Source organism: Talaromyces rugulosus, chromosome V, assembly GCF_013368755.1.
Source record: "Talaromyces rugulosus chromosome V, complete sequence".
In the NCBI taxonomy this organism is placed as follows: Eukaryota; Fungi; Ascomycota; class Eurotiomycetes; order Eurotiales; family Trichocomaceae; genus Talaromyces; species Talaromyces rugulosus.
The window spans coordinates 4704719-4727785 of NC_049565.1; the positions used below are offsets into that span (position 1 = coordinate 4704719).

The 23067-nt window shown below is 49.3% G+C and overlaps 8 protein-coding genes across 8 annotated transcripts; 6 read left to right on the forward strand and 2 right to left on the reverse strand.

The window, feature by feature from the left end:
* Positions 1–1008: 1008 nt before the first annotated feature.
* On the forward strand, positions 1009–1767 carry TRUGW13939_10151 (uncharacterized protein; the record flags this gene model as incomplete). The annotated part of the gene is made up of 1 exon (XM_035493264.1): positions 1009–1767. The coding sequence occupies one exon, from the start codon at positions 1009–1011 to the stop codon at positions 1765–1767; it is 759 nt and encodes a 252-aa protein (XP_035349157.1).
* A 1802-nt stretch (positions 1768–3569) lies between these two features.
* Positions 3570–6056, forward strand: TRUGW13939_10152 (uncharacterized protein; the record flags this gene model as incomplete). The annotated part of the gene is made up of 1 exon (XM_035493265.1): positions 3570–6056. The coding sequence occupies one exon, from the start codon at positions 3570–3572 to the stop codon at positions 6054–6056; it is 2487 nt and encodes an 828-aa protein (XP_035349158.1).
* A 1071-nt stretch (positions 6057–7127) lies between these two features.
* TRUGW13939_10153 (uncharacterized protein) lies at positions 7128–7978 on the forward strand (the record flags this gene model as incomplete). Its single annotated transcript, XM_035493266.1, has 3 exons — positions 7128–7214; positions 7264–7387; positions 7452–7978. 3 exons carry the CDS (start codon positions 7128–7130, stop codon positions 7976–7978), a joined length of 738 nt encoding a protein of 245 aa, XP_035349159.1.
* Positions 7979–8278: 300 nt separating this feature from the next.
* On the reverse strand, positions 8279–10312 carry TRUGW13939_10154 (uncharacterized protein; the record flags this gene model as incomplete). Its single annotated transcript, XM_035493267.1, has 2 exons — positions 8279–9563; positions 9612–10312. 2 exons carry the CDS (start codon positions 10310–10312, stop codon positions 8279–8281), a joined length of 1986 nt encoding a protein of 661 aa, XP_035349160.1.
* Positions 10313–12108: 1796 nt separating this feature from the next.
* On the forward strand, positions 12109–12726 carry TRUGW13939_10155 (uncharacterized protein; the record flags this gene model as incomplete). The annotated part of the gene is made up of 1 exon (XM_035493268.1): positions 12109–12726. One exon carries the CDS (start codon positions 12109–12111, stop codon positions 12724–12726), a length of 618 nt encoding a protein of 205 aa, XP_035349161.1.
* A 2078-nt stretch (positions 12727–14804) lies between these two features.
* TRUGW13939_10156 (uncharacterized protein) lies at positions 14805–16917 on the forward strand (the record flags this gene model as incomplete). The annotated part of the gene is made up of 2 exons (XM_035493269.1): positions 14805–15212; positions 15271–16917. The coding sequence occupies 2 exons, from the start codon at positions 14805–14807 to the stop codon at positions 16915–16917; spliced, it is 2055 nt and encodes a 684-aa protein (XP_035349162.1).
* Positions 16918–17217: 300 nt separating this feature from the next.
* Positions 17218–18808, reverse strand: TRUGW13939_10157 (uncharacterized protein; the record flags this gene model as incomplete). The annotated part of the gene is made up of 2 exons (XM_035493270.1): positions 17218–18585; positions 18650–18808. 2 exons carry the CDS (start codon positions 18806–18808, stop codon positions 17218–17220), a joined length of 1527 nt encoding a protein of 508 aa, XP_035349163.1.
* A 1056-nt stretch (positions 18809–19864) lies between these two features.
* On the forward strand, positions 19865–23051 carry TRUGW13939_10158 (uncharacterized protein; the record flags this gene model as incomplete). Its single annotated transcript, XM_035493271.1, has 7 exons — positions 19865–20727; positions 21126–21175; positions 21243–21309; positions 21366–21574; positions 21629–22219; positions 22273–22910; positions 22962–23051. The coding sequence occupies 7 exons, from the start codon at positions 19865–19867 to the stop codon at positions 23049–23051; spliced, it is 2508 nt and encodes an 835-aa protein (XP_035349164.1).
* Between the last annotated feature and the right edge of the window lie 16 nt (positions 23052–23067).

Consider the following 23067-nt stretch of genomic DNA (forward strand, 5'->3'; position numbering starts at 1 on the left):
ATGGTGGGTCGAATGCTCTAGTCCAGCCAATCACAACCACAGCTGTTCACCTGGACTTTGGCGATTCGGTTCCCATAAACGGAATAGCTTTATTCTTGCGCTAGTCCAAAAGGGGATTGAAGGGCTGTACAACTGCATCGATTATTCGTTTATACGTGCTGCTAATAATAATAATAATGATGATGATGATGATGATGACCCACTCGCGTGTGCCCAGCTAGATGCTATCAGCGGAAGATATGTGACCAGTACGTGTCGAATACTGCGGCTTGTTGGAAAGCTGCCAATCCTAACTGGTTACTACCGGACGTGGAACAGGAGGAGGATGTACTGTCCGGTTGAAAGTAGCCACAGATGAAATATTAGAGAAGATCAGGGCCTGCTGTGGTGAGGTCATAGAATACGCCGACTCGTGGGATAAGATGCATGGGACTTGGTCTTGGATAAGTGGGAGAGAGGGATCATGGATTTTTCAAACTCTCTGACTGACGGCCCCCTTGCCGATGCACTTCTTACGAGAACATCGAATAATAATAATAATCATTCAGGATGAAATAGCAGAAAAGGTTCTACTGTTATTGATATAGTTCTCTCCTAACGACAACATTGAAGTCTTCGGCTGTCAAAAGGGAAGTAATGAAATAAAACAAAAATAGCAGCATTGAAGTTCAGTGGTTGATAGGTAAGATGATCAACCAGTAATTATACAACGCCGTACGCTGTCCATCTTTGATGTATTATCTATAACATCGAAATAATTCGCTATTTACTATTTAAATATTTAGTACGACGAAAATATTACCCGATTCAGCAAAGCCCTAACCATCGGCCTCGGCGTTGCGTATGTCCGTCAAAAGCGGGGATCTACGAAGCACAGCGGATTCTGAGTTGTTCTCCGGAACACAATAAATAACTTCAAGAACCTGCATCTGAATAGACGTCAGTTTTGCAAGTATACTTTGTCAAACGCCTGTGACAAGATATTGATAGTGCAAAGGAGAAGAAAAAATGGCATCATTCCTCATCACCGGCTCGTCTCGCGGCCTGGGCCTGGAACTGGTCAGGAACCTGGTAACTCTCAACCAAAGCACCATTGGAACCATTTTCGCCTCTTCTCGCGCTTCATCCCCTTCATCCGACCTCGCACAAGTCATTCAGACATCCAACGGACGCGTGCAATACGTGCAGCTCGATGTCAACAACCAAAGCAGCGTTGAGGCCGCTACAGCCACAGTCGCCCAGAAACTACTATCATCCAAAACCGGACTGGACGTCTTGGTCAACAACGCTGGCATTCAAATTTCCGAACAAAAGCCCAGCCTAGTCAGCGCTGCTGATTTGGACACCACCCTTTCGACCAATGTCACCAGCGTGCACCGCGTCACGGCCGCATTCTTGCCCCTCTTGTCTCAAGGACAAGCCAAGAAAATCGTGAATGTGTCCAGCACGCTCGGATCTATTGATCTGTCTGTGCGCTCGGGAGTGACGTATCATCCGTCTTACAAGATCTCCAAGGCGGCTCTGAATATGCTGACGGTGCAGTATGCCGCCGAGCTGGGGCCGCAGGGTTTCACTGTCTTTGCCGTGAGTCCTGGCTGGCTGCAGACTGATCTGGGAGGAGCTTATGCGCATTTGAAGCCGGCTGAGGGCGCTCGTCAAGTGACCGATATTATTTTGAAGTCGTCTCCTGAGAAGGATAATGGCAGCTTTCGGGATATCTATATCGAGGGAGACTCTTTATATACAGGGGCGAATCCGCCATGGTAGTCGATTGCCACGTCTAAATAGTTGTAATTCATGGAAATATACAGGTCCAGTCAGTTTGCACTGAAATACTGTGTAGAATCATCAATTTATACGAATATTTAAACTTCCATATTTCCAGATTAAATATTTCAATCGCATTTCAATAGGTGAAACCCCCTTGGCAACATATGGCTCCTCCAGCTCCTTGATCTCACTCTCGGTCAGATGCGCCTACAAGGCGCCAAATAATTCACATATTTGAATATACGCCAGTGACTTTGGTCCAGTGACGGACTTGACCAGAAGTCCGAACATGAATTTCCATACAACATCATGAGTGTACTTTCACTTTTACTTCAGATGTCATGCTTGGACTTTCTAGTAGCGTCTCCAGTTAAGTCGAGATAGTCTGACATTGTCCTGTTAGGATTCGGCGGTTCGGCTTTGCGGCTTTATCATTTTCCTCATTATCAGTCCTTCAGTGTTATTTTGAACCAGAATAGAAGAGAATGAATGTTTTATTGGCTAGTTTTTCCGTCAGGCGAAAGTAGCACCTGGAATCCTTCGACGGCAGTCCCGCCATAGATCAGCGGGCTTAGCCGGTACTATCTCCGCGTCTGTTTTTACGTTGATGACTTCCGATAAATCATCAATCAATGATCTAGTGCCCATACCGGTATATAGCTATATATATCGGGGGTTTCTGCAAATGTAAGATTTGGCTTGCTGCATCCAATGTTGCCAACATACACCTTGCTGTTTGAGCGCTTATTTGAGAAGTTGGTCGATGTGTTTTGCAGTTTTTGGCCTCGGATGCTGTATCATAAATCAAACCACAAAATCTGACGGCTTCCAAGACAGATCAAAAGACGTGGTGGAAACACGGCATTGTCCTCTAGTCTTCAAGACGAGTCATCTCAAGTTCTCAACAGGTCGCAAAGTTAAATTAGCCACCATATTTGAAACAGCTAATTAGTTATGCCGTCTGTAGCTAAAATCGTAGTCGAGTAATTCGCATTGCTAGACAGTGGACACCGACTGCGACGATCGCCGTTACTACCTGCTCAGGTTTGGATATTGATTAGCACTCGACGACCTCAGACAGTTGTCGGCGAGAATACTCTCGGCTCCTGAGACAATCATGACATCATATAGATCTTCTGGGCTCGCGGAGGCTTCGGGAGAGCCTCGAAGGATTGAAGGGGATCGCCATAAAAAAAATAAAAAAATAATAACAGGAAAAGCCGGGTAAAACTAATAACCGTGTTGGGTCACGTGTGGCTTGGCGTGCGATGCATCATCCCAGTGCTGATGCCGGCGGCAAAAGGAAAACAACACACCCTCTCCTCATCGCCCAGCAAGGCTCTGGTCGTTCTCTAACGTGTCACACAGGCATAGAATGCCCGCCCCTTGATGTCTCTACCTCGCCGCCAGAGTGGCCGCTGCTGAGCCAATTGCTATTCTGAAGCTGCGAGACCTCGAAAGCCATCTCTCCCATTCGTTGACCTGCCGGACCAACCAACCGCGTATTCGCTCTTTGCTTTGTCCAACCGACCGTGTGAGCAAAGTCTGCTCAAGACGCCTGCTCGCCGCCCCCAAGGGACTGGTTCTCGTATTACACGCCTCTTTTTTTTTTTTTTTTTTTTCATTCATTCACTCCTGCTGGTCCTTGTCCCGCCAATTGCATTTTTGCCGTCTCGCCAAAGCGCCGAGCCTTTCAGCCGAGCGACTTCTTTCACACTGCCTACAGCCGCCCAAGACGACTGCTTGACCGAACCATCAGCAAATGCACATCGAGGACGACGAAGTATTCTCGCGTGGCCATGGTCATGCAGTATGCACACCAGGCCGCGGACACGCTCGACAGTGATAATGGGCCTGTGGCCTCGCCGTCGCGACGCCGCCCTCCTCCGCATCTCCACCACAACAACGTCAATCATCACGATATGAACGCCACACTCCCTTTCAAAATGCCGATTTCTCCGACCAGATACTCTCCTGCCAGCCCTCTTGCCGATTCCATGGACCAAAACCCGAGTATTGCGTTGCTGTCGTCCCCTCCCAATGAACGGTCTGTCCCTCCTTCGCCTACCTCCGTCGCATCTTCTCTCCGCCATAACATGGCCTTTGCAAGGTCACCGACTCCCAGGTCTTCCTCTTCGCCAATTGGACACGAAGATGACAACCCCTCATGGCCTCTGCCCATGACGGATACTCCCCAAGGTATTCAAACTCTGCCTCGCATGCGGCCAGCTCGACCTGGCTTAAGAATATCCATGTCCACCACTTCCCTTCGCAGCAGACGTCGTTCCCCTCACCCAGAACACAATTCCATAGAAATGGGGTACAACAACCGCCCACTACCGCGATTTCCTCCACGGGTCACACCTGATCTGCAATACAGCGACCCACTTCGTTCGAGTCAGAATTCGGGGAAAACATCTTTCTCCAGTTATGATCAGATGAGTAGCACTGAACGAAGTAGTGTCCTGACCAAGAGCAGCTCTATGACAGACATGTCTCCAGATAACGCAGACGGCCAATTTGACGGAGACGATGACATGACCGTTGAGGATGCCATTGGGATGTATCTCGACGATATAATTGATGAGGAACCACCGGCTGTGCAGTCGGCAATGCGCACCAGTGATCTCGGCGTAATTGCTGAAGCTGTTTCCTCGCCTGCGAAACCCCCTTCAATCGATCATGCTTCCCATGGGCGTGGACCGTCGACTACCGAGTCAATTCAAGATGACCATGCCACAAACCATAGCAGGCAACCTAGCCAAGACCGGGAATCAAGCAATGGCCATGCTTTGGATGAACCGGTGTTGGCAACAGAGGCACAAAACATAGACGAAGAACAAAAGGACAAAGAGCAAGCCGACATGCACACTACAGAGGCATCTTCGACCAAAGATTTGCGACATCAAAATCTGTCGATTGACACATCGTTGGCCAAAAAGTCTGCTGTTGAATCCCCCGACCAACCGATTCCTAGTCCTCGCTATTCCACGATAGTACGGGTTTCAGGACAGGTGCCTCCTGCATTTCTTCCTGGTAGCGATGGACGAGATCGGTACGGGTTTCGAAAGGCAAGCCATCAAGTCTCTATCGACGACTTTGAATCTTGGAACAAGCCGTATGCATCATTTGCCGAGAACCGCAGGCTGAAATGGGTGAAGCTATTAGAAACATCTGGACTTCCTTCAGAAGCTCCAGTCACTTTTCCTCCCAAGTCCAATGCAATAAAACGATACGTGCGCAAGGGCATACCGAGCGAGTATCGAGGTGCTGCTTGGTTCTATTATGCCGGTGGTTATAACCATATGCATCCTCGTCCTGGTCATTACAATGAACTAGTGCGCAAGGCCATGTCGACACCGAGCAACAACGACAAAGAACACATTGAACGTGATTTGTATCGCACGTTTCCAGATAATATTCACTTCAAACCCGATATGCCGCTTGACACGGCAGGAAGCGCAAATGCCATCTCAAAACACCATTCTGTGATTGTGGAAACGCAGATGATTCGGTCACTCCGACGGGTACTTTATGCGTTTGCACTTCACAATCCTCGTGTCGGGTACACGCAGTCTTTAAATTTCATCACCGGGCTTCTTCTTTTGTTTCTTCCCGAGGAGAAGGCTTTCTGGATGTTGCATATTATCACGTCCGAGCTGCTTCCGGCGACCCACGAGGTCAGCCTCGAGGGTGCAAATGTCGACATGTGGATTCTCATGGTCTTGCTGAGGGATAACTTGCCGCACGTTTACACTAAGATAGTCAGCACCAATCCTACAACTTCCAGGGCAAAGGCACCTGCGCTGACGGTGAATACGCGACTGCCGGATATTACTCTTGGGCTGACGAACTGGCTCATGTCTGCGTTTATTGGTAGCTTGCCGCTGGAAACAACACTGCGAGTGTGGGACTGCTTTTTCTATGAAGGATCCAAGACTTTTTTCCGAGTGGCCTTGGGGATTTTCAAAGCTGGCGAACGAGAGATCCTGTCTGTGTCGGATCCTATGGAAGTATTTCAGATTGTGCAAACGATCCCGAAGAAGCTGCTCGATGCGAACGCGCTACTGGAAGAGAGCATGAGCAGGAAATACCGTGTGGGCCAGGGGCGTATTGACGCGTTACGCGAAGAACGGAGAGAGGCAGTGCGGCAGGAAAAGACACGCCTCTCCCTGGTCACCGGTAAGGTGATGGGCCTAAGTCGACCGTCGACTCGGTCTGGGGTGCGAAGCCCTCTTCCTCGACTGGACGGATGGCGCTCGCTAAAGAAAAACACGTTCCATTGATTGAGGTTCCATTCTCTTTCGCTCTTTTTTTTTTTTTTTTTTTAACCTTTTCTTTCACCTTATTATTACTTCTAGACATTGCATTTGCATACCCTTGCTCATAGGTTGAGCGAGTCATATTTTACCCAGCGGTTTGGCGTTTATACCCATTTTGGTTGGATTGCATTTACGAGTTGTTACTACGCACTCATCATGTTTGCATTTGCATATCAGACGATCCGAAGATAGAAATTCACAGCAAAAAGCACTGATTACCTGACTTGGCCATGATCCAGTACCAAATGTAGTACGTAGTAGTAATTTCAAACATTCCATGCAACAAGCAACAAGTGTAACCAATGACGTACAACGATACATCTGAGCCGCCTCTTCTAAGGAAGGGGGATTCCTATGCAAGACAGTTCCGCAGGTAGATGATCATTCCATGTCATTCCATACCAGGACCGACATGGCGATGCGCATCAATATCAAAGCCGGAGCAACTTAGCCTGTAAGCTTGGATCGGTATCTGAGATGATCTCATTGCGATGCGCGATGTGCAATCAATCACGTCGATGGTGAAACATTATTGACAGAGGTCTGTATTTCTAGGGCTGTGTAGGGACAATAGCAAGGGATGGACATTAGGGCTGCATGATTACAGCTTTTTTTCGTTTCTTGTTTATTAATTTTCCAATGTTTTGTCTGCTCTCTCGTCTCAATGAGGTAATCCCGCCACTTCTATCTATTAGTACCAACGTGGTGTTCATGGCTGTGCAATCAAGATGTATACTGTAAAGTCACATTCCCGGCCCAGCCCTAATCTCAACCACAATCTCAACCACGCATTCCATCGACCCAGCCCACATCGTTGCTGGCCCAACCCAATCCAAGCACGCTCTTTAGCAAAAAAAATGGCATGCTTTTCCAGCCTCGCAGTGTGGCACAGTATGGCAATCCGACGTCTATATCAATCGCCTTTGCCCTAGCTGATTTCTCGCTCATTCGATTTCTGTTCAGCATTCACACAGCGACTTTCGACTCACTACTTCCAATTCTTTTTTTTAATATTATTTATTCAATACCGCCAATATGCGTAGCTTTATCTCTGTCCTCGCCCTTGTGGCTGCTGCGACCGCCACCAACATGGGCGCCATGGATGAGGCTCAGACTTGTGCTGTATGCTTGACTTCTCCTTAGCTCTAGAATCAAGCGCTAACGACAATAGATGAAAACCCTCCTGTCCAGCTCAGCCTGCAACACCGGCGACGCCGCCTGTCTCTGCTCAGACAGTGCGCGTGAAGCCGTGATGGGCGAGATCAACGCCGCCTGCGGTGCTGCACAGAGCGAGCGTACGTCCTCCCAACAATCTCTTGTCAATTATCATCTCATAGCTAACAATTTATACATACACAGAAACCATGCAGCTCGCCTCAGACGCCTGCAGCAAGCAGAAGATGCGTCGCGCCTATGCGCCCTCTGGCACCGCCGAGCACGGCGTCATGGCCAGCCCCTCGGCCTCCGCCAGCGCTGCTCGCATGAACGGTGCCCAGGAGGGTTCCAGCAATGAGGCATGCAGCTGCGCCGCCAAGGGTCCCGAAGGAGTCGATGGTGACGATGATGGAGACGATGATGGATATCCTTTCGACCTTGACGACGACGACGACGATGACGATGACGAGCGAACCGGTATGACCGGCACCACCAACGGCCGCGTGCACGCTTCTAGCAGCATGGCGGCCATGGCTACTCCATCGTCTTCTGCTGCTCGCCACGCTGGCATGGCTACTACTACCCCTTCTGTTTCGTCTCATGCCGCAAGGCCTAGCGGTGCTGATGCCTTCTCGCCCTTCCAGGGTGCCGGCGTGCAGATGGTGCCTAGCATGAACATTGTTGTCGGTGGTGTCTTGGCTGGTGTTGTTGGTGTGTTTGCTGCTCTGTAGATTTCTTTCTTGTTGAGAAATCAGAAAGGGAGAAGCAAAGTAATGATTATGAGGATTCTTGGTTGTATTTTTAAAAACATGTCTTGGATGCTGTCTATTTCAACATTTGCCTGTTCACCCCGGATGGTGCTGGGCGTCGAGAGATATCAATTGCTCGACTATTTAGATAATGAATTTACTAGTTTGATAATAATTCTTATTGATATTCGTAGGTGTTGTATAAATTTTAAAATGTTTCCATTGTAATTACTAATATTACCTAACCCAAAACTCCATATCCAAAACCTGGTATCTCAATGCTCAAAACTTCTCACTCGTTACACATCTCGTCAAATTCACCACCATCCACACTGCGCACTTGACTCCCGCCGACAAGACAGTCACTACCAACTCTAGCCCAAACACGAGCATACTAACAAGAACCCTCGCAACTCCCGGCAATTCGTCTCCCTGTCTGCTTGACTCCTTCCCAAAATGTCCGTATTTTTCAAGATCAAACTCCTCGACCACGATTTGCTTGGGCTTTTGGGTGGTGGTTTTCTTCTCTTTTTTCCGGAAAAGTGAGAAACCGCCTCGGGATTTCTTCTTGTCCTTTGACTTTTTCTCTTTTGCTTCGCTGGCGCGGATCTGGGCCATCAGTTTGGCCTCTTCTTCCGCGTCCTCGCGCTCTGCCAAGGTGGCGAAGAGTTTGCCGGAGAAACTGGCATTTGTCCTTTGTGCGGTGGTTGCAATGGAGGCGCGGATACGATTCTTGCGACTTGAATTGCCGCCGGAACCCGGTGGTGTCCGCGGTGTTCCAAGGCTGGGGACGTACATTTCTGTGTTGGCTAGTATAGGGTTTGTCGCCGGGTCGGTGACGGCTACAGTCAGAATCGCAGCAACCAAGGAATCAATGGCGTACAGGGACGGGATAATCCTCGTCGTCAGGCCGGCACAGATGGAAAGACTCATCGTGCCGAGGTCGAACCAGGCCAGTGGTTCGTCGTTGTCAGCTTGAGGAAGTGTTGAAGTGCGTGGGGTTGCTGCCGTATCTGCCGCTCGTACGTTGTTCGGAGGAGTCGGACATGTCACGACGATAGTGGGCGGTTGCAGGCTCTCGCTGTCCGAAGACGGCGAGACTGAGATGTGCAAGATGCCCGGTTTCTTGGTTTGCACACGCGAAAGCGGGTTCCCGTCGTCGCCGAGAAGTTCTGGCGAGTGTTGTTTGAGCAGCGATGGGTGTTGCAGTTCGTAGCGGTTTTGTCGCTCGTTCCAAATCAGTCGGCAGGACTCTTGCGATGCGGCGCGAGTGACGGCGTGTGTCTCGACTTCTACAGCCTCAGATGGAGCCAGGCGGTGTTGCCGGGTCAGTTCTGCTGCTTGTTCGACGGCGAGCATGGCGGCAAGCTTGGAGAAAATGACAGTAACTAGCCCGTCATGAGGTGGCTGGCGACGACCAGGGTCTTCAAAGGCCAGTGCCATAACTTGGACGCCACGGTTGGCTTTGAACGGGTGATTTCGCATGACCGAAAGTCCGTTTGTGCTTGCTTGTAGTGTGTAGAATGGCAATTGCGGGTCACCAAAAGTGAAGGTGGCAGTGTCAGTTCTGGTGTTGTCAGTTTAGATCATATATGGCTCAACCCGGGATACATACCTCTCGGCCCGCAAGTTAAAAGTTCCTAGTGACTCCTGCAACTGCTGCCCATTTGCTGATTCCCACAACGTCAGCAAATCCTCAGCGGTCGAGTACTGCATGCGAGGGCTGAGTTCATCCGAGGGAAAGTTTAGCACGCTCGCCGGCACTGTCTTGGGCCCGAGAAGGACGTCGACCTCAGCCTGTGGAACTGCCATTGTGTTTTCAGGCCTTCCAGAGCCACTGCCACTCGGACCGGTCGTTTTGTCTGCATTTCCGGTCTGAGGAAAGTATGGCTGTTCATTCAGTGGCAGATTGGGGTCGTATTGCGGAAACATTGACCGGATTGGCATGCCTGGAGACACGGGTGAAGCGCGGCGCTGCTGGTTATTGGCAGGTCGCAATGTCTGTCCTTGTGATAAACTTGGCGAGGTTCCTTGTCTTGATGGACTGTTGCTGTCTTGATTGTATGTGTTTTCTGTCGTCGTTGTGGGAGGGGCCCCTCCTGTGACGTGAGCTTTCGGTGGTGCTTTAATATCCACGGTCTTCGTATCCTCGACGATCTGAATAATCACAGACTCGGCCTGAATGCCCGATTTGGACTCTGTTGCAGACAAGGGGCTGACTGGGGACTGCTCTTGTTTCTTCAATGTGGTCCGAAAAGGGTTCTTTTTGTTCTTGGCCGGGGATGGGAAAAGCTGGAACTGCGCGCTGGCAGTCATTATGAAATATAGAATATAAAATGTGAAAAATAAAGAAAGGTCTTTGAATCACAAAGAAAAAAGGCCGGTAAAAGATTGGGTGTATGCAAGAGACCAGCTCTATTCAGTCTGAAGAGAATTATAAAACAACGATACCAGACAGAAAATAACAAGCGGGAGAGCCAGCAGCCCGACAGGATAAAGAGGAATTACGAACAGAAGAAAGACGGTTGAAGGGAGAGGACGACGACGAGGACGAGGCAAGACGCTTGTTTATGAACCGAGTTGGCGCTGGTGAAGCAGGGAGGGGACGGACCAGCCGGCATCGGGCGAGCCAATAGGCATCCTGAAGAAATCCAAAGCCATGGCACGGTATGCATGTTGTGCGTCTTGCATCTTTTGACGCAGGGTTGTGATAGGCACGGTGGGTGTGAAGAGAAGCAGGCAGCATGCATCTGCTGCTTAGCCCCGGCGGCTGCAGCCCGTTGCGGGCGGGTGATTGGCAGGACAAGCAGCCACCACCACATAGCGGGCGCTTAACGGGCTTTTGGCTGCCCAACCAGCTGGTCAGATCAGTCTGCGAAAAAAAAAGTATCCAAAAAAGTCTCTTTAGCTCTGCCAATCGTGGCTCTCTGTCGTGCGAATCTATTCTTAGCATTCTCGGCACGCGGTGATAAGCTTAAAAGAACAGCCCAATCACGCCGGATTCCACAGGTACACGGACGTGTTCTGGCTAGTCTCGAGGACTTGTTGCATTTGATCTGGTCACCTGGTTTCGTTAGAATGTTATCAAGTGTGGTGGCTGGACACTGTGTAGCATACAGGTCGCACACTATGAATATTGGATCGACAACAGGGTTAGACTGGGAGAGCCTGCTTGGAATTGGCATTTTTGCCTGTATGCAGGTTGATCACGGTACTAAGGGCAGCTCGCTTAATAGAGCTGCATGTTTCTTTCTTTGCACGTGACTAACAATTGGCCTGAGGCAGATATCAATTGCATGTCAACTGCAATAGCGGGAAAGGACCAAAAACCTGGTGGTGGAAATGTTTTGAAATAGGGAGACGTTTAATACCCGTATCTGTGGGTAAAAGATGTGGCAAATACAGTCATTTTCCAAAAAAAATAAGTGATGTATTATAATTCGTATCTATATTTATAAAATGTATCAGAATTTAGAGATATCTTTTGAAGACGTTTCCAAGGGGTATCAAATGGTTTTTTAATCTTTTTTGATGTATTCCCGCACGCTTCTTCCTAAATAGGAATAGTGTAAATAAACTATATAGTATTATTTACCAGTATAACTATATGCTTTACCTTTATATATATCTCAACACCACCCTCTTATATATATATATATATATGACCAGGCTTCACACCAACATCAACATTGACATCTGGGGCCCACCAACGCCTCACTAATCAGTGCATGCAACATTGAATAGCCTCGCTACAAGCTTCCTCAGTACGTTGAGATCCTTTTTATAAGGCTTTCCTAACCAGCTTACAAGCTTCTCAGACGCGTCAAATCAGTACACACAGACCAACAGGCCACCCTACAAGCTTTTTACAAGCTTCCTCAGTACGTTATCAACCCCCCCCCCCTCCCGCGGGTGTTCCCTTCTCCTTTCATGAGGTATTGCTACATTAACAACCCATTGAATTACTCTTACCTGAAGTTATGAGATAAATTACTAATAATGATTAATTGCGTGTTCAACTCCCCTTGCAGCCCGAAATAAGGCCGAAATTTATTGGTGATGAAGATCCTTTCTTTACCAGTATTATTTGGGATATAGCAGATATTCGTATCATGGATAGCGAACCGAAAGCCGATCCAACGCGCTGTAAGGATGTCCCCATCCTCCAACATTTGAACGCCCCAACATCGTTATCGCAAGCGATCCTCGGACGGCGCACGTGGGATGCATATGCTATAACAGAGGCTGGGATTCTCCTCGGGTCAGATAAAAATGCCAGGGATGACTACATTTCAAATTGGAGAAAAATGGCGAGCGCGCTGGTTCGCGCTCAATTTGCTGAACTTCAAAAGATCGAGCAGAGACTGTACAAGAACAAGTCGTTTGAAACTTCGAAACATGATCCCGAAGAGTCCGACCAAGAGATCGATACTATAATCGTTCACGAAAACGTTACTGTGTCAGGCTCTGACCTCTCTGACGGGGATATTGAATCTGGCCACGAGCAAGATGGCGACGAGGAAGATGAAATTGTGACCGAAGACAATTATGGTAATGATGAAGTTGGCGACAATGAAAACAGTGGTCTCGATCCCCTAGGTCATATCGGCCATGTCGAGGATAACCTTAACGGAAATACGGAACTCGGTATGGAACCCTTTGCTGATTACACCCATGGAAGTGAATTAATCTTAATGGACGAACTGGACTCACTGATTGTTGAAATGTGATAGAAATTTCCAGCGTCCCCGAAACTCATGGAAAAAGTACAGGAAGTGTCCCAGGCCTTAAACGTCAAGCGGTGAGCCAGCCAAACCGTACATCGAAACGCATCCGAGAGATGCAGAAGCGTTGAACAACGAGAAATTGTGACAAGACAGTGGTGTAGCCTACAGGCCTACACACACTGATTTAATGTATCTGAGAAGCCTATAAGTTGGTTAGTGAGGCTATATAAGGAGGGGTTAACAATGTACTAAGGAAGCTTACAAGAAGTTTGCCGGGTGGCCTGCAGGTTTACACGTACTGATTTAACGCGCTTAAGAAGCCTGTAAGCTGGTTAGTGAGGCCTGGAGAGAAAGAGGGGGGGGATTAATATTAGTGTGAAGCCTGGTTATATATATATATTTATAAGGGTTAGGGTAAACGCGTCGATATGTCTGATTTGTTTTGTGGGTCTATCAATTCAAAAATTTGGTTTTTATTGGTTCTATATATGAATTATATGGTTGCAGGATGGTTGTAAGGTTCACAACATTTAAGATTTTGATATGTAAAAATTGGTAACGTATTGAAATTAGATACGTTGTGGTTTTATGATGTATAGAAAAAACACTGATACGGTTAATAAATTGGCAACGTATTAATAATTTAACGGTATCCCGATTCCCCCCAAAACCGGTGTTGCCGCTATTGAATGTATCATACTAGATATCAATTGATACAAAGATATATATAATCGCTTCAATGTTCCAGATGTCATTGTGTTCCACGATAAATTGATGCATTCGTTTTTTTATATATACAACGTGAGGACGTGTCAGCTAGTTCAATCAATCCCAAAATACAGTTAGCCAAGACAGCGACATCCTGCAGGTCTTAATGCATGCAGTGCCCAATTGCCGAATATGGACACTCAGAAAGATGACTAAGCCACCGAAAGGGGATAGCGTGGACGCTCCTTCCAGCAAAACAACAAAAATAAGACTTCACGTCGACTCTTGATTGAAAAACTTTATTAAAGAACTCCCGTGACTGAACGCCTGAATTGCAATGGTATTAGTATTTCTCTCGCCCGCAAACCATACGGACGAGACCCTCGCTGTACTAGACTACGTACTAGTTCACAGAGAACACGGGGCATGGGGGCCACGCGTCGAATAACGAGTTACGACTGTGCTTGCGACGGCCTTGCGTACGGAGCACCTGGCATGGGCCCTTGGGCCTTGGGTAGCGCTGGTTTAATTATGCAACTCAAAACGTGCGACTGCGTACTCTGCTACGTACTCTGCAACGACTTCAAGGTACAGAGTACACGGTACTTTGGAGCAGCGACTGTACTGCATCTCCACCGCTGAGATCTGAAAGCCGCCTGACATACTGCGCGACTCCCCAAGATAATTACTCTGGATAGAGTTACTGACCAGCGATTGACGTAGTATGTACTGCAAGGCCGGAAGTCGCTCTTCTTCTCGCCCGCTGCTAACCAAGCGCTAATCTCTAGCACGGTTGATCGAAACGCGTCAGAAAGCTTGTTGATCGCCACCGCACGGCCAATCAGGGTATCTCCGCAGCTCACTCCACGCGGCCCTTTTCCAACCAGCGACACTTGAAACGAGATGGGTTCCTCGTCCATGGCACCGGCTGTTGGAGACTCAAGTCAGCATGGGATCCTGCATACTCCGTGATTGGGTCCCCTGCCCCTTATCGCATCTGGTCTTTGGGCAGTGGTCGGCACTGGTTGCTGCAGATCAAGAGATAGCGATGGAACACTGCCAAACTCAATGGCAATCAATCGCCCGTTCGGCGGAGATTGGCATCGTCTGGAGGTGGGCCCTCCGGATGTCGCCCTCACTCTCAGGGATATTCAATATTATTATTAGGCCCCGTCTGTTGCTAGTGCGAAGTGGTCTGTGGCCAAGCCCAGAAGACTTACGTATGGCGCAGAGTATTCACCTTTATTCAACTTGATTATCGTCTATCCTCACAGTTTTAAAAACATCGTTGTCGATGTCGGCCCTCACATTTTGACTGTTCTGCGCTTTGTTTTTGCTCTGCGGGGCTGGTTTGATCATATCATCCGCCCATGATGATCGGAACAAGTCTATTACGAGCTGCCCTGTTCGTCTTGTGCGCTCTGTCTGCTAATGCAGACATCGACCCTTTCTACCAGTCGACTAGGTTCGACAGCGGCCGCGCCGGCTCCTGGCCTCATCAGAAATTTGCGTCCGACACCACCGTGACGGCGCCCATTCTCAACTTTGTCCGCTACGGTCCGCAGTGTCAAGATGATTTGTATACGTTCATTTCACCGTACGGTGGTGCCGTGCCCAGCCCGGGCCCTATGATACTCGATCAGGATGGCCATGTTGTCTGGGCGAAATCATGGGGCCGTACGTATAATATGAACGTGCAGAACTACAAAGGCGAGGACTTTATCACCTTTTGGGTGGGAAACGATGGTGTTGTTGGCCATGGCGATGGAACCTATTACATGGTAGGCTGATTCTATTGATAAACTGAAGAAACCAAAAGTGTTAAAAAGCAAAAAAAAGATCGACAGCAACTACCAAACTCGACACCAGCTTCTCGGCTCCGACGGGCTGCGTGGCGATTTACACGAATTCCGCATCACTATCGACGATACAGCTGTCTATACTATATACGACAAGAGACCTGCTGACTTAAGGACTGTCGGTGGACCTGAGGATGGCTGGCTCTGGGACGGAACATTCCGGGAAGTCGATGTCGAGACCGAGGACGTTCTATTTGAGTGGCGGGCCTCGGAGCATTACGACTTTAGTGAAGCGAATCGGACGCGCGAGGGCCATGGCGACACCGTCGACGATCCCTGGGATTTTTTTCACATCAACAGCATCGACAAAGACAACAAGGGCAATTTCCTGATTTCAAGTCGCTATTATAATGCTCTCACCTATATTGATGGCCGCACAGGCGACGTTATCTGGAAGCTGGGCGGCGCAGGCAATATGTTTACCGACTTGTCTGACGGCGCAGCCACTAACATTAGCTGGCAACACCACGCCCGCTGGATAGATCACGGTGAAAGCATCACCATTTTCGACAATGCAGGGCGTGGCGAAGGTGCGCCTATTCACGTCAGTCGTGGTCTCTGGATCGACATTGATCAAGAGAAGATGACTGCCAAGGTTCGCCACGAGTACTGGAACCCCAGCCCCATCAGTAGCCAGTCACAGGGCTCAGTTCAGGTACTCAGCAACGATAGGGTGCTCGTCGGTTACGGTTACAATGCAGGTTGGACCGAATTCACCACTGATGGTGAGCCCGTGTGTGAGGTCCGCCTCGGTCCGCAAAGAGGGTTCGGTGAGGGCGAAGTATGTTCCTACCGGGCTTTCAAGCACCGGTGGGTTGGAAAGCCGATTTCGAGACCCTCGTGGGTGATCTACGGGAGAGGCACGAATATTGGATATGCGAGCTGGAATGGTGCTACCGAAATCAAGACATGGTTGTTGGAAGGGTCGGAGTCTGCAGAGGTGGATTCCAGCAACAATGAGCCACAACCGGATGTCAGGACTGTGATGGTCGTACAAAAAGTGGGCTTCGAGACGGTCATCCCTATTCCTTCATGGTGCACTTATCCGCACCTGCGAGTGGTCGCTATAGATGAATCAGGTAACCGGATCGGTGCATCTTATTTCGTGATGGCGAAGGATGACACTGCCGTTCCAACAACAAATATTATCAGGCCCTCTACACCGCAGGTAGAAAGTGTGCCAGAAGAAGAAGCCAATCACGAAGAAGATGCTAAAGTAGAGGAGGAGAACACGGGCGAAAATACCACAGAAGAGGAAGCCATAGAAGAGGAGCAGGCCAAAGAAAACGGAGAGGGAACTTTGCCCACTACCGGCATATCTGCGATCTCAATCCTCCTAATTGTAGCCAGCTCGATCTGTGGTCTGCTACTTATCATCTGGGGCATCCGATACTTGCGCCGATTCCGCCGACGCCGCGGCTGGTTTTACCGAAATGGCGACAGTCTCGAAGAGGGGAAGTTTTCGAAAAGCGGCCGATCCAGTCCGAGCAGCGATGCAGATGACGGGGATCTCAGTGGAGAAGATGAGCGCTTAATACGTGCTCATGAATTCGAAATCCCGTTTGATGCAAATGAAGAGGCAAATGCAGAGGCATCGCGAAGCGGACATGCCTCAGTGGATAGATAGCAGGGCTGAATACTTTTGTATATTATTGTATCAAGATGATTTGAGCGTTCATCTAGCATTCCTTTCATTTCCAACCTGTCTTTCTACATATTCAACCTTGACTACATACCACTTTCGTTGTACATACATCTCATCTATCCTTGTTCGCAGTTCACTACCATAGCATTTGAGCCTTGCAGCCTAGACTGCCATCATGTTGAATTCAACGTCGTATCGATAGTATCGATAGTCTATATTCCAGTCGCTGGATCTAAATATACAGTGTTATACAATTTTCTAAAAATACACGCACTTGTCCCATCAGTGGTATATGGACTGCGCCAATGAATCGGCCGATTTGATCGCCCTCTCCATATCCCCCTTATTATACAAGAACAAGCCCTGAAGCGCGGCAGTGCTGACCGTTTTGGCGACATCGGCCTTGTGACCGTCCCGATCTTCAATAAGCCCTAGCCCGGCAAGGCGATCCAGGAATCTATCCTTGTAGACCCCATTAGCATCAAACTCGCTGTAGAAGCGATCCCACAGCGCGGCTACTTGGTAGCGACTGGCTTCGCCGAGGCGCACCGTCATATCGACGCGTCCCGGCCGCACGAGCGCTTCGTCTAGCCGATCTGCATGGTTTGTCGTCAGGAATATGATGCGTTCTTCAGCACTGGCCACGCCGTCAAGGGCATTCAAGAGCCCAGAAAACGTGACGTTGGCGCCGCGGTACCCGTCTTCCTCGGTCTGGGTTCGGCGGTTGGAAAAGGCAGCATCCACGTCCTCCAGCAAGACCAAGGTTCGATTGGGGATGATTGTGAGAAGATGGTTGAGCCGGTCGTCCGTCAGACCGCGCTCGCTGAGGTTCAGAATGGCAATGTCATAGTCGAGCTCGCCGGCCAAGGCCTGGATGAACGAGCTTTTGCCGCTGCCAGGAGGGCCGTGAAGCAGGTAGCCCCGGCGATAGGGGATACCGCGATCGTAATACCATTTCCCGCTGTCGAGGAAGTCTCTGACATCTTCAACGATTCTTTCCTTGACGCCTTCGTCCAAAATGACCGATGTCAACGGCCGTTTCCGTCGCGGATGGCCAAACTGCGACCACTCTGCGCCCCAGCTGTTGTAAATCCGCGTCTTGCCCTCGTGCGACTTTGCGGCCACCGCGTGGGCCTCGGAGAACATCTCTTCGAAAATATGCCGGTGCGAGTATAGCGTGGTCAGCGTGACCGTTTCCCATGGCCGTCCAGACTGCATGTCGCGCGAAGAAGATTCACGCACACGGTTGACAAAAACAAACGCATTCTTGTAGCGCAAAATGTGTTTCCCAGGCCCAGGGATAAGCGTAAACTGTGTCTGAATGGCTCCATTCGCATGCTCGACTTTTTGCGTTTGAATCGAGAGCTGGCGCATCCCCGGTGTGAATTTTCGTAGCAGCCTCTCCATCCAGCCGATTTTCTCGCTGCTGGCTGCTGCTGCGGCGGCGGCGGCGGCGGCGACCGACGGGGCCCTGCCATTTAACTGAGATTGTTGGTAAACGGTCATCCATTGTAGAAACCACGGGTACGAGTCGTCTTTGATGTTGATTTCGACGTCGACGAGCATGCGCCGCCGGATCAGATCGGCGCTGCGCTTGAAGCCTCGTTGTGCGAATGTCGCAGCCGCGCCTAGGCCAGCTAGACCGAACCCCTTGACCGCAGGTCGATATTAGTATTGTTTTGGAAAAACAAAAAAACAAAGAAAAGCTACTCACTGCGGTAAAGAAAGGATTGCTCGAAAGCTGAGCCAGGATCCCATCCCCTCCATCTCCGCCCACCTGCGGAAGCCCCTGCAGAGCATCCTTTTTCTGCTGGAGAATCAATTCCGTAGGAGACGGGGTCTCTGGAGGTTTTATCGGTCCATTTGTGTCCATTCCAGGAAGGCGTGTGGGAATTAGAATTCTCACACAGGTTGGAGGAGGTGAGAAAACAATCAAATTGATGTCGAGGTCAACTTTTTTTTAAGTTGTTGTCAGAACGCGGAGCTTGACACAGCTGGCCAATCAGAGGCACGCATGGAGTATAGCTGCAGACTCGCTTTTTATATCTGGGAATTTCTACAGAACAATTAATAAATTTGTCGTTTGCTTTGTTTATATGGATTTGGATTTTAAAAAGTGAAAACTTTCTCAAGATGCAGCTCGAGAGCTTGCTTGGTAGCATCAAACGTCTATATCAAGTGATACTAAAGGCAGGGAGAGTATTACCTACAAACTATCTAGCCACTCACGAGAAGAACTGCATTTCTTTCGTACATGTACTCCTTACTGACTGTATTGCATCTCTCTACCCTTTTCTGGCTGTCCCCCAAAACATCAGATGAAACTTCACAAAGACGAAAAGTGGAGACGAGGCAAGAGAAACTGGCTGTTTGTCATTTATTGCCTTGCCTATCAAGTGGTTGGCAACAGTGGCGCCAACAAATGGGCATTGTATTATTTAAAATTTACGTTCCTTTGCACACATTATTCAGTTGTGACAAAGGGAGCCAGCCCTATTGAGAAACCGGTGGACAGTATCTCATTGTTACAACAACGCCCTGGCTTTTGTTTGAAGGCAAACACGCTAGAAGACAAACAATCAAAGACACCGGTGTAGCCCAGCCAAAAAGTTGTCAGTTGCCCAGTGCCCTCCCGGCCTTTTTGAATCGATCACCGCCTGCTCCCTCCCCCGCTGTTTCTTCACACTCTTTTTCTCTTCAAGGGAACTTTTCACTCCACTCCATCTACTGAAAACAACTTACTCTCGAGACCTACCCACCATTTCAAAGACCAGCGAATCTATTTTGCACTTATCAGTGTCGACAGGGTAGGTAGACTCTCGCATACACCCTCCTGGTAAACAGTCGTTTGTCAGATATCAAACGATAGCTTTACTGATTCGTATTTGGAGATCAAGATTGATCAGAAAAGCCCCTCAACAACACCAGCATGTCAAACAGTATGCCATCTCGCACAGGACAAGCCAGCAACGGCTCATGGTCTCTGTCTTTGCCAATAAGGAGCCTGAACCCAGTCCTATCCCAGGGCATGGGCCCTCCCTTTGGCAGCATAACCCAGGCACAAAATGAGATCAGCCATGTACCAGAAATGTACGATGGACCTGACGAGATGGCCGGGTACTGGAGCGACGACAGTATGGAGGATGAGGAAGAGATCATCGTTTGCCTCAACCGCCGAGCCATGGCAATGCTTCCTCGCCGGCTCCAGGTGGTCATGATGCAAATGTACACACAGAGGTATACACGCCTCAAGATCGAAAACCCAGGTGTTCGCGTGATGCGAGAAGACTATTGGATCACGCCCCCTGAGCCTCTCGGTCCGACTCCTATTAGGAGGGCCCCAACTCCACTTCTCGCAATGCCGCAGAGAATCGTGAGTTCAACTACTCACGAAGCCGGCTCTCGACCTGGATATGAGTCTGGCCAGAGTGCTTATGCTCAGGCTGAGGCATATATCCAAACCTTCGGACCTGGTAACAACCCTCGCCGACGCGGCGCCCAGGCAACGCCTTCACGGAATGCATTTGCGACCTCGCATCCCGTGAATTTCAGCCGTCGCCAGATAAGACAAAACAGTCAGGGTATTTCACAGCCACAGCCTGAAAAGGGATTCCGTGTCATCAGCGGCCACCACAGGCCCCTGCCCCCGAATTTGGAGTTTGCTCAGCGGCATCACAACGCCAATATTCGAGGAGGCTCCGGACTGAAATCCTTGACATTAAAACCCGTCGCTTCAAGCCTACGAAAGAGCTTAAAGCGAAGCCTTTCGCGCTTGAACAAATGGATAAAGTCGTGATTGGACAGGTTGGGTGTTATAGACGACGCTTGATCTTAGACTCTTGATATGTCGTGTGTAAATTTGTTAAGCTATGAGTGCAGCGTGTTTCAAAAAATAAAATATCAGGAAATCCTGTAAACTATTCAATGATTCATAGCGATAGAAGTAGTAGCAGTAGTCGGAATAATTAATAATGATGAAGTACTGTTTGATGTTGGGAACTGGCGCTAGACACAAAACGGACTAGCGCGTCACGGCAAGCTAATCCCACTTCACGGAAATTTGAGCGCAGAAGCAAGAAGAGCGTCTTCTCCGTCTCTGTTGTGCACAGACATATTGATCACATTGGTTCTTGTTTCTCAGTTCTCGGACTTTTCTTCTTCTTTCAAACCTAGTAGTCCGTTGTTCACAGGTCGAACCGCCTGTTCACCGTCGAGATGCAGGCTCCTGTGGTGGTGATGAGTATGGCTCTCCCCCGCCTTTTCTGGAAATTTGGATTCCTTGCAACACTGCGACTAACACGCCTCAGACACCCAAAATGGGGACCGGCAAGTTGGCCGCCAGGCTCAGTTGTCTAATATCACTGCAGCAAAAACGTACGTCGAGTTCCTGGCCCCCCTGACTGTTTGTTGCTCTCTAACCAGTGGTCCAGTGTTGCGGACATTATTCGTTCATGCCTTGGCCCCAAGGCCATGTTGAAGATGCTTTTAGATCCCATGGGAGGTATTGTGCTCACAAACGATGGCCATGCAATTCTCCGAGAAATCGAAGTCGCCCACCCCGCCGCAAAGAGTATGATCGAGCTTAGCCGCACACAAGACGAGGAAGTTGGAGATGGAACCACAACCGTCATTATTCTTGGTATGCACACTGGCTCTAGATTTATGAAGGATGTGTCCTGATATTTTTTTCAAGCCGGTGAAATGCTTGCGCAAGCTCTCCCTCAGCTCGAACGAAACATACACCCAGTGCAAATCATCGCCGCATTCAAGCGAGCCCTCAACGATGCCCTACAGATTGTCGAGGACATTTCGCTGCCCGTGGATATCGATAACGATGAAGCTATGTACAGCCTTATCCAGTCGTCTATTGGCACAAAGTTCGTTTCCAGGTGGTCCGACCTCATGTGCGGTCTTGCCCTCAAGGCTGTCCGTACAGTATCCTTTGAAGCCGGCGGCGGAAAGCGAGAAGTCGACATCAAGAGATATGCCCGTATTGAAAAAATCCCCGGCGGCGAGATTGAGGACAGCGAGGTGATTGACGGTGTCATGGTTAACAAAGATATTACCCACCCGAAGATGAGAAGACGAATTGAGAACCCTAGAATCGTTCTGCTCGACTGCCCTCTTGAGTACAAGAAGGGAGAATCCCAAACCAACATTGAAGTTTCAAAGGAGGAGGACTGGAACCGGATACTGGAAATTGAGGAGGAACAAGTCAAGCACATGTGTGATGCGATCCTGGCTCTGAAGCCAGACATTGTCATCACCGAGAAGGGTGTCTCCGGTAAGGAATATTCCATCGCTGTACAAAATTGCAATAACTGACATCATGTGCAGATTTGGCACAGCATTTCTTGGTCAAGCACAACGTCACTGCCCTGCGCCGCGTGAGAAAGACAGACAACAACCGTATCGCCCGTGCCACGGGAGCAACCATTGTCAACCGCGTCGACGACCTTCAGGAATCCGATGTTGGAACTCAGTGTGGTCTGTTTGAGATTGAAAAGATCGGCGACGAGTATTTCACATTCATGCGGAAATGCAAGTCGCCCAAGGCGTGCACAATCCTACTCCGAGGCCCATCCAAAGACATCCTGAACGAGATTGAGCGAAATCTGCAAGACGCCATGTCTGTCGCCCGTAACGTGATCTTCCACCCTCGTCTGTCTCCAGGAGGAGGTGCCACGGAAATGGCCGTGTCTGTCAAGTTGCAGCAGCTGGCAAAATCTGTCGAAGGTGTACAACAGTGGCCATACAAGGCAGTTGCTGAGGCTATGGAAGTCATCCCCCGAACCCTCGTCGAAAATGCCGGCGACAGCCCTATCCGAGTGCTCACTCGCCTGCGTGCTAAGCATGTGGACGGAAACACCAACTGGGGTATTAACGGGGAGAATGGTGCGATCGTTGATATGAAGGAATACGGTGTCTGGGAACCCGAGGCTGTTAAATTGCAGAGTATTAAGACTGCTGTCGAGGTATGCTTCAGTGATTTCCCTCCGCTAGAATCTTGCTAACTAAAATTCCAGTCTGCGTGCCTTCTCCTTCGTGTGGACGATATCTGCAGTGCCAAGTCTGCCCAACAAGCCGGTGGAAATGTTGGTGGCGGTGAGGAATAAGACCCAGGAGTTTACT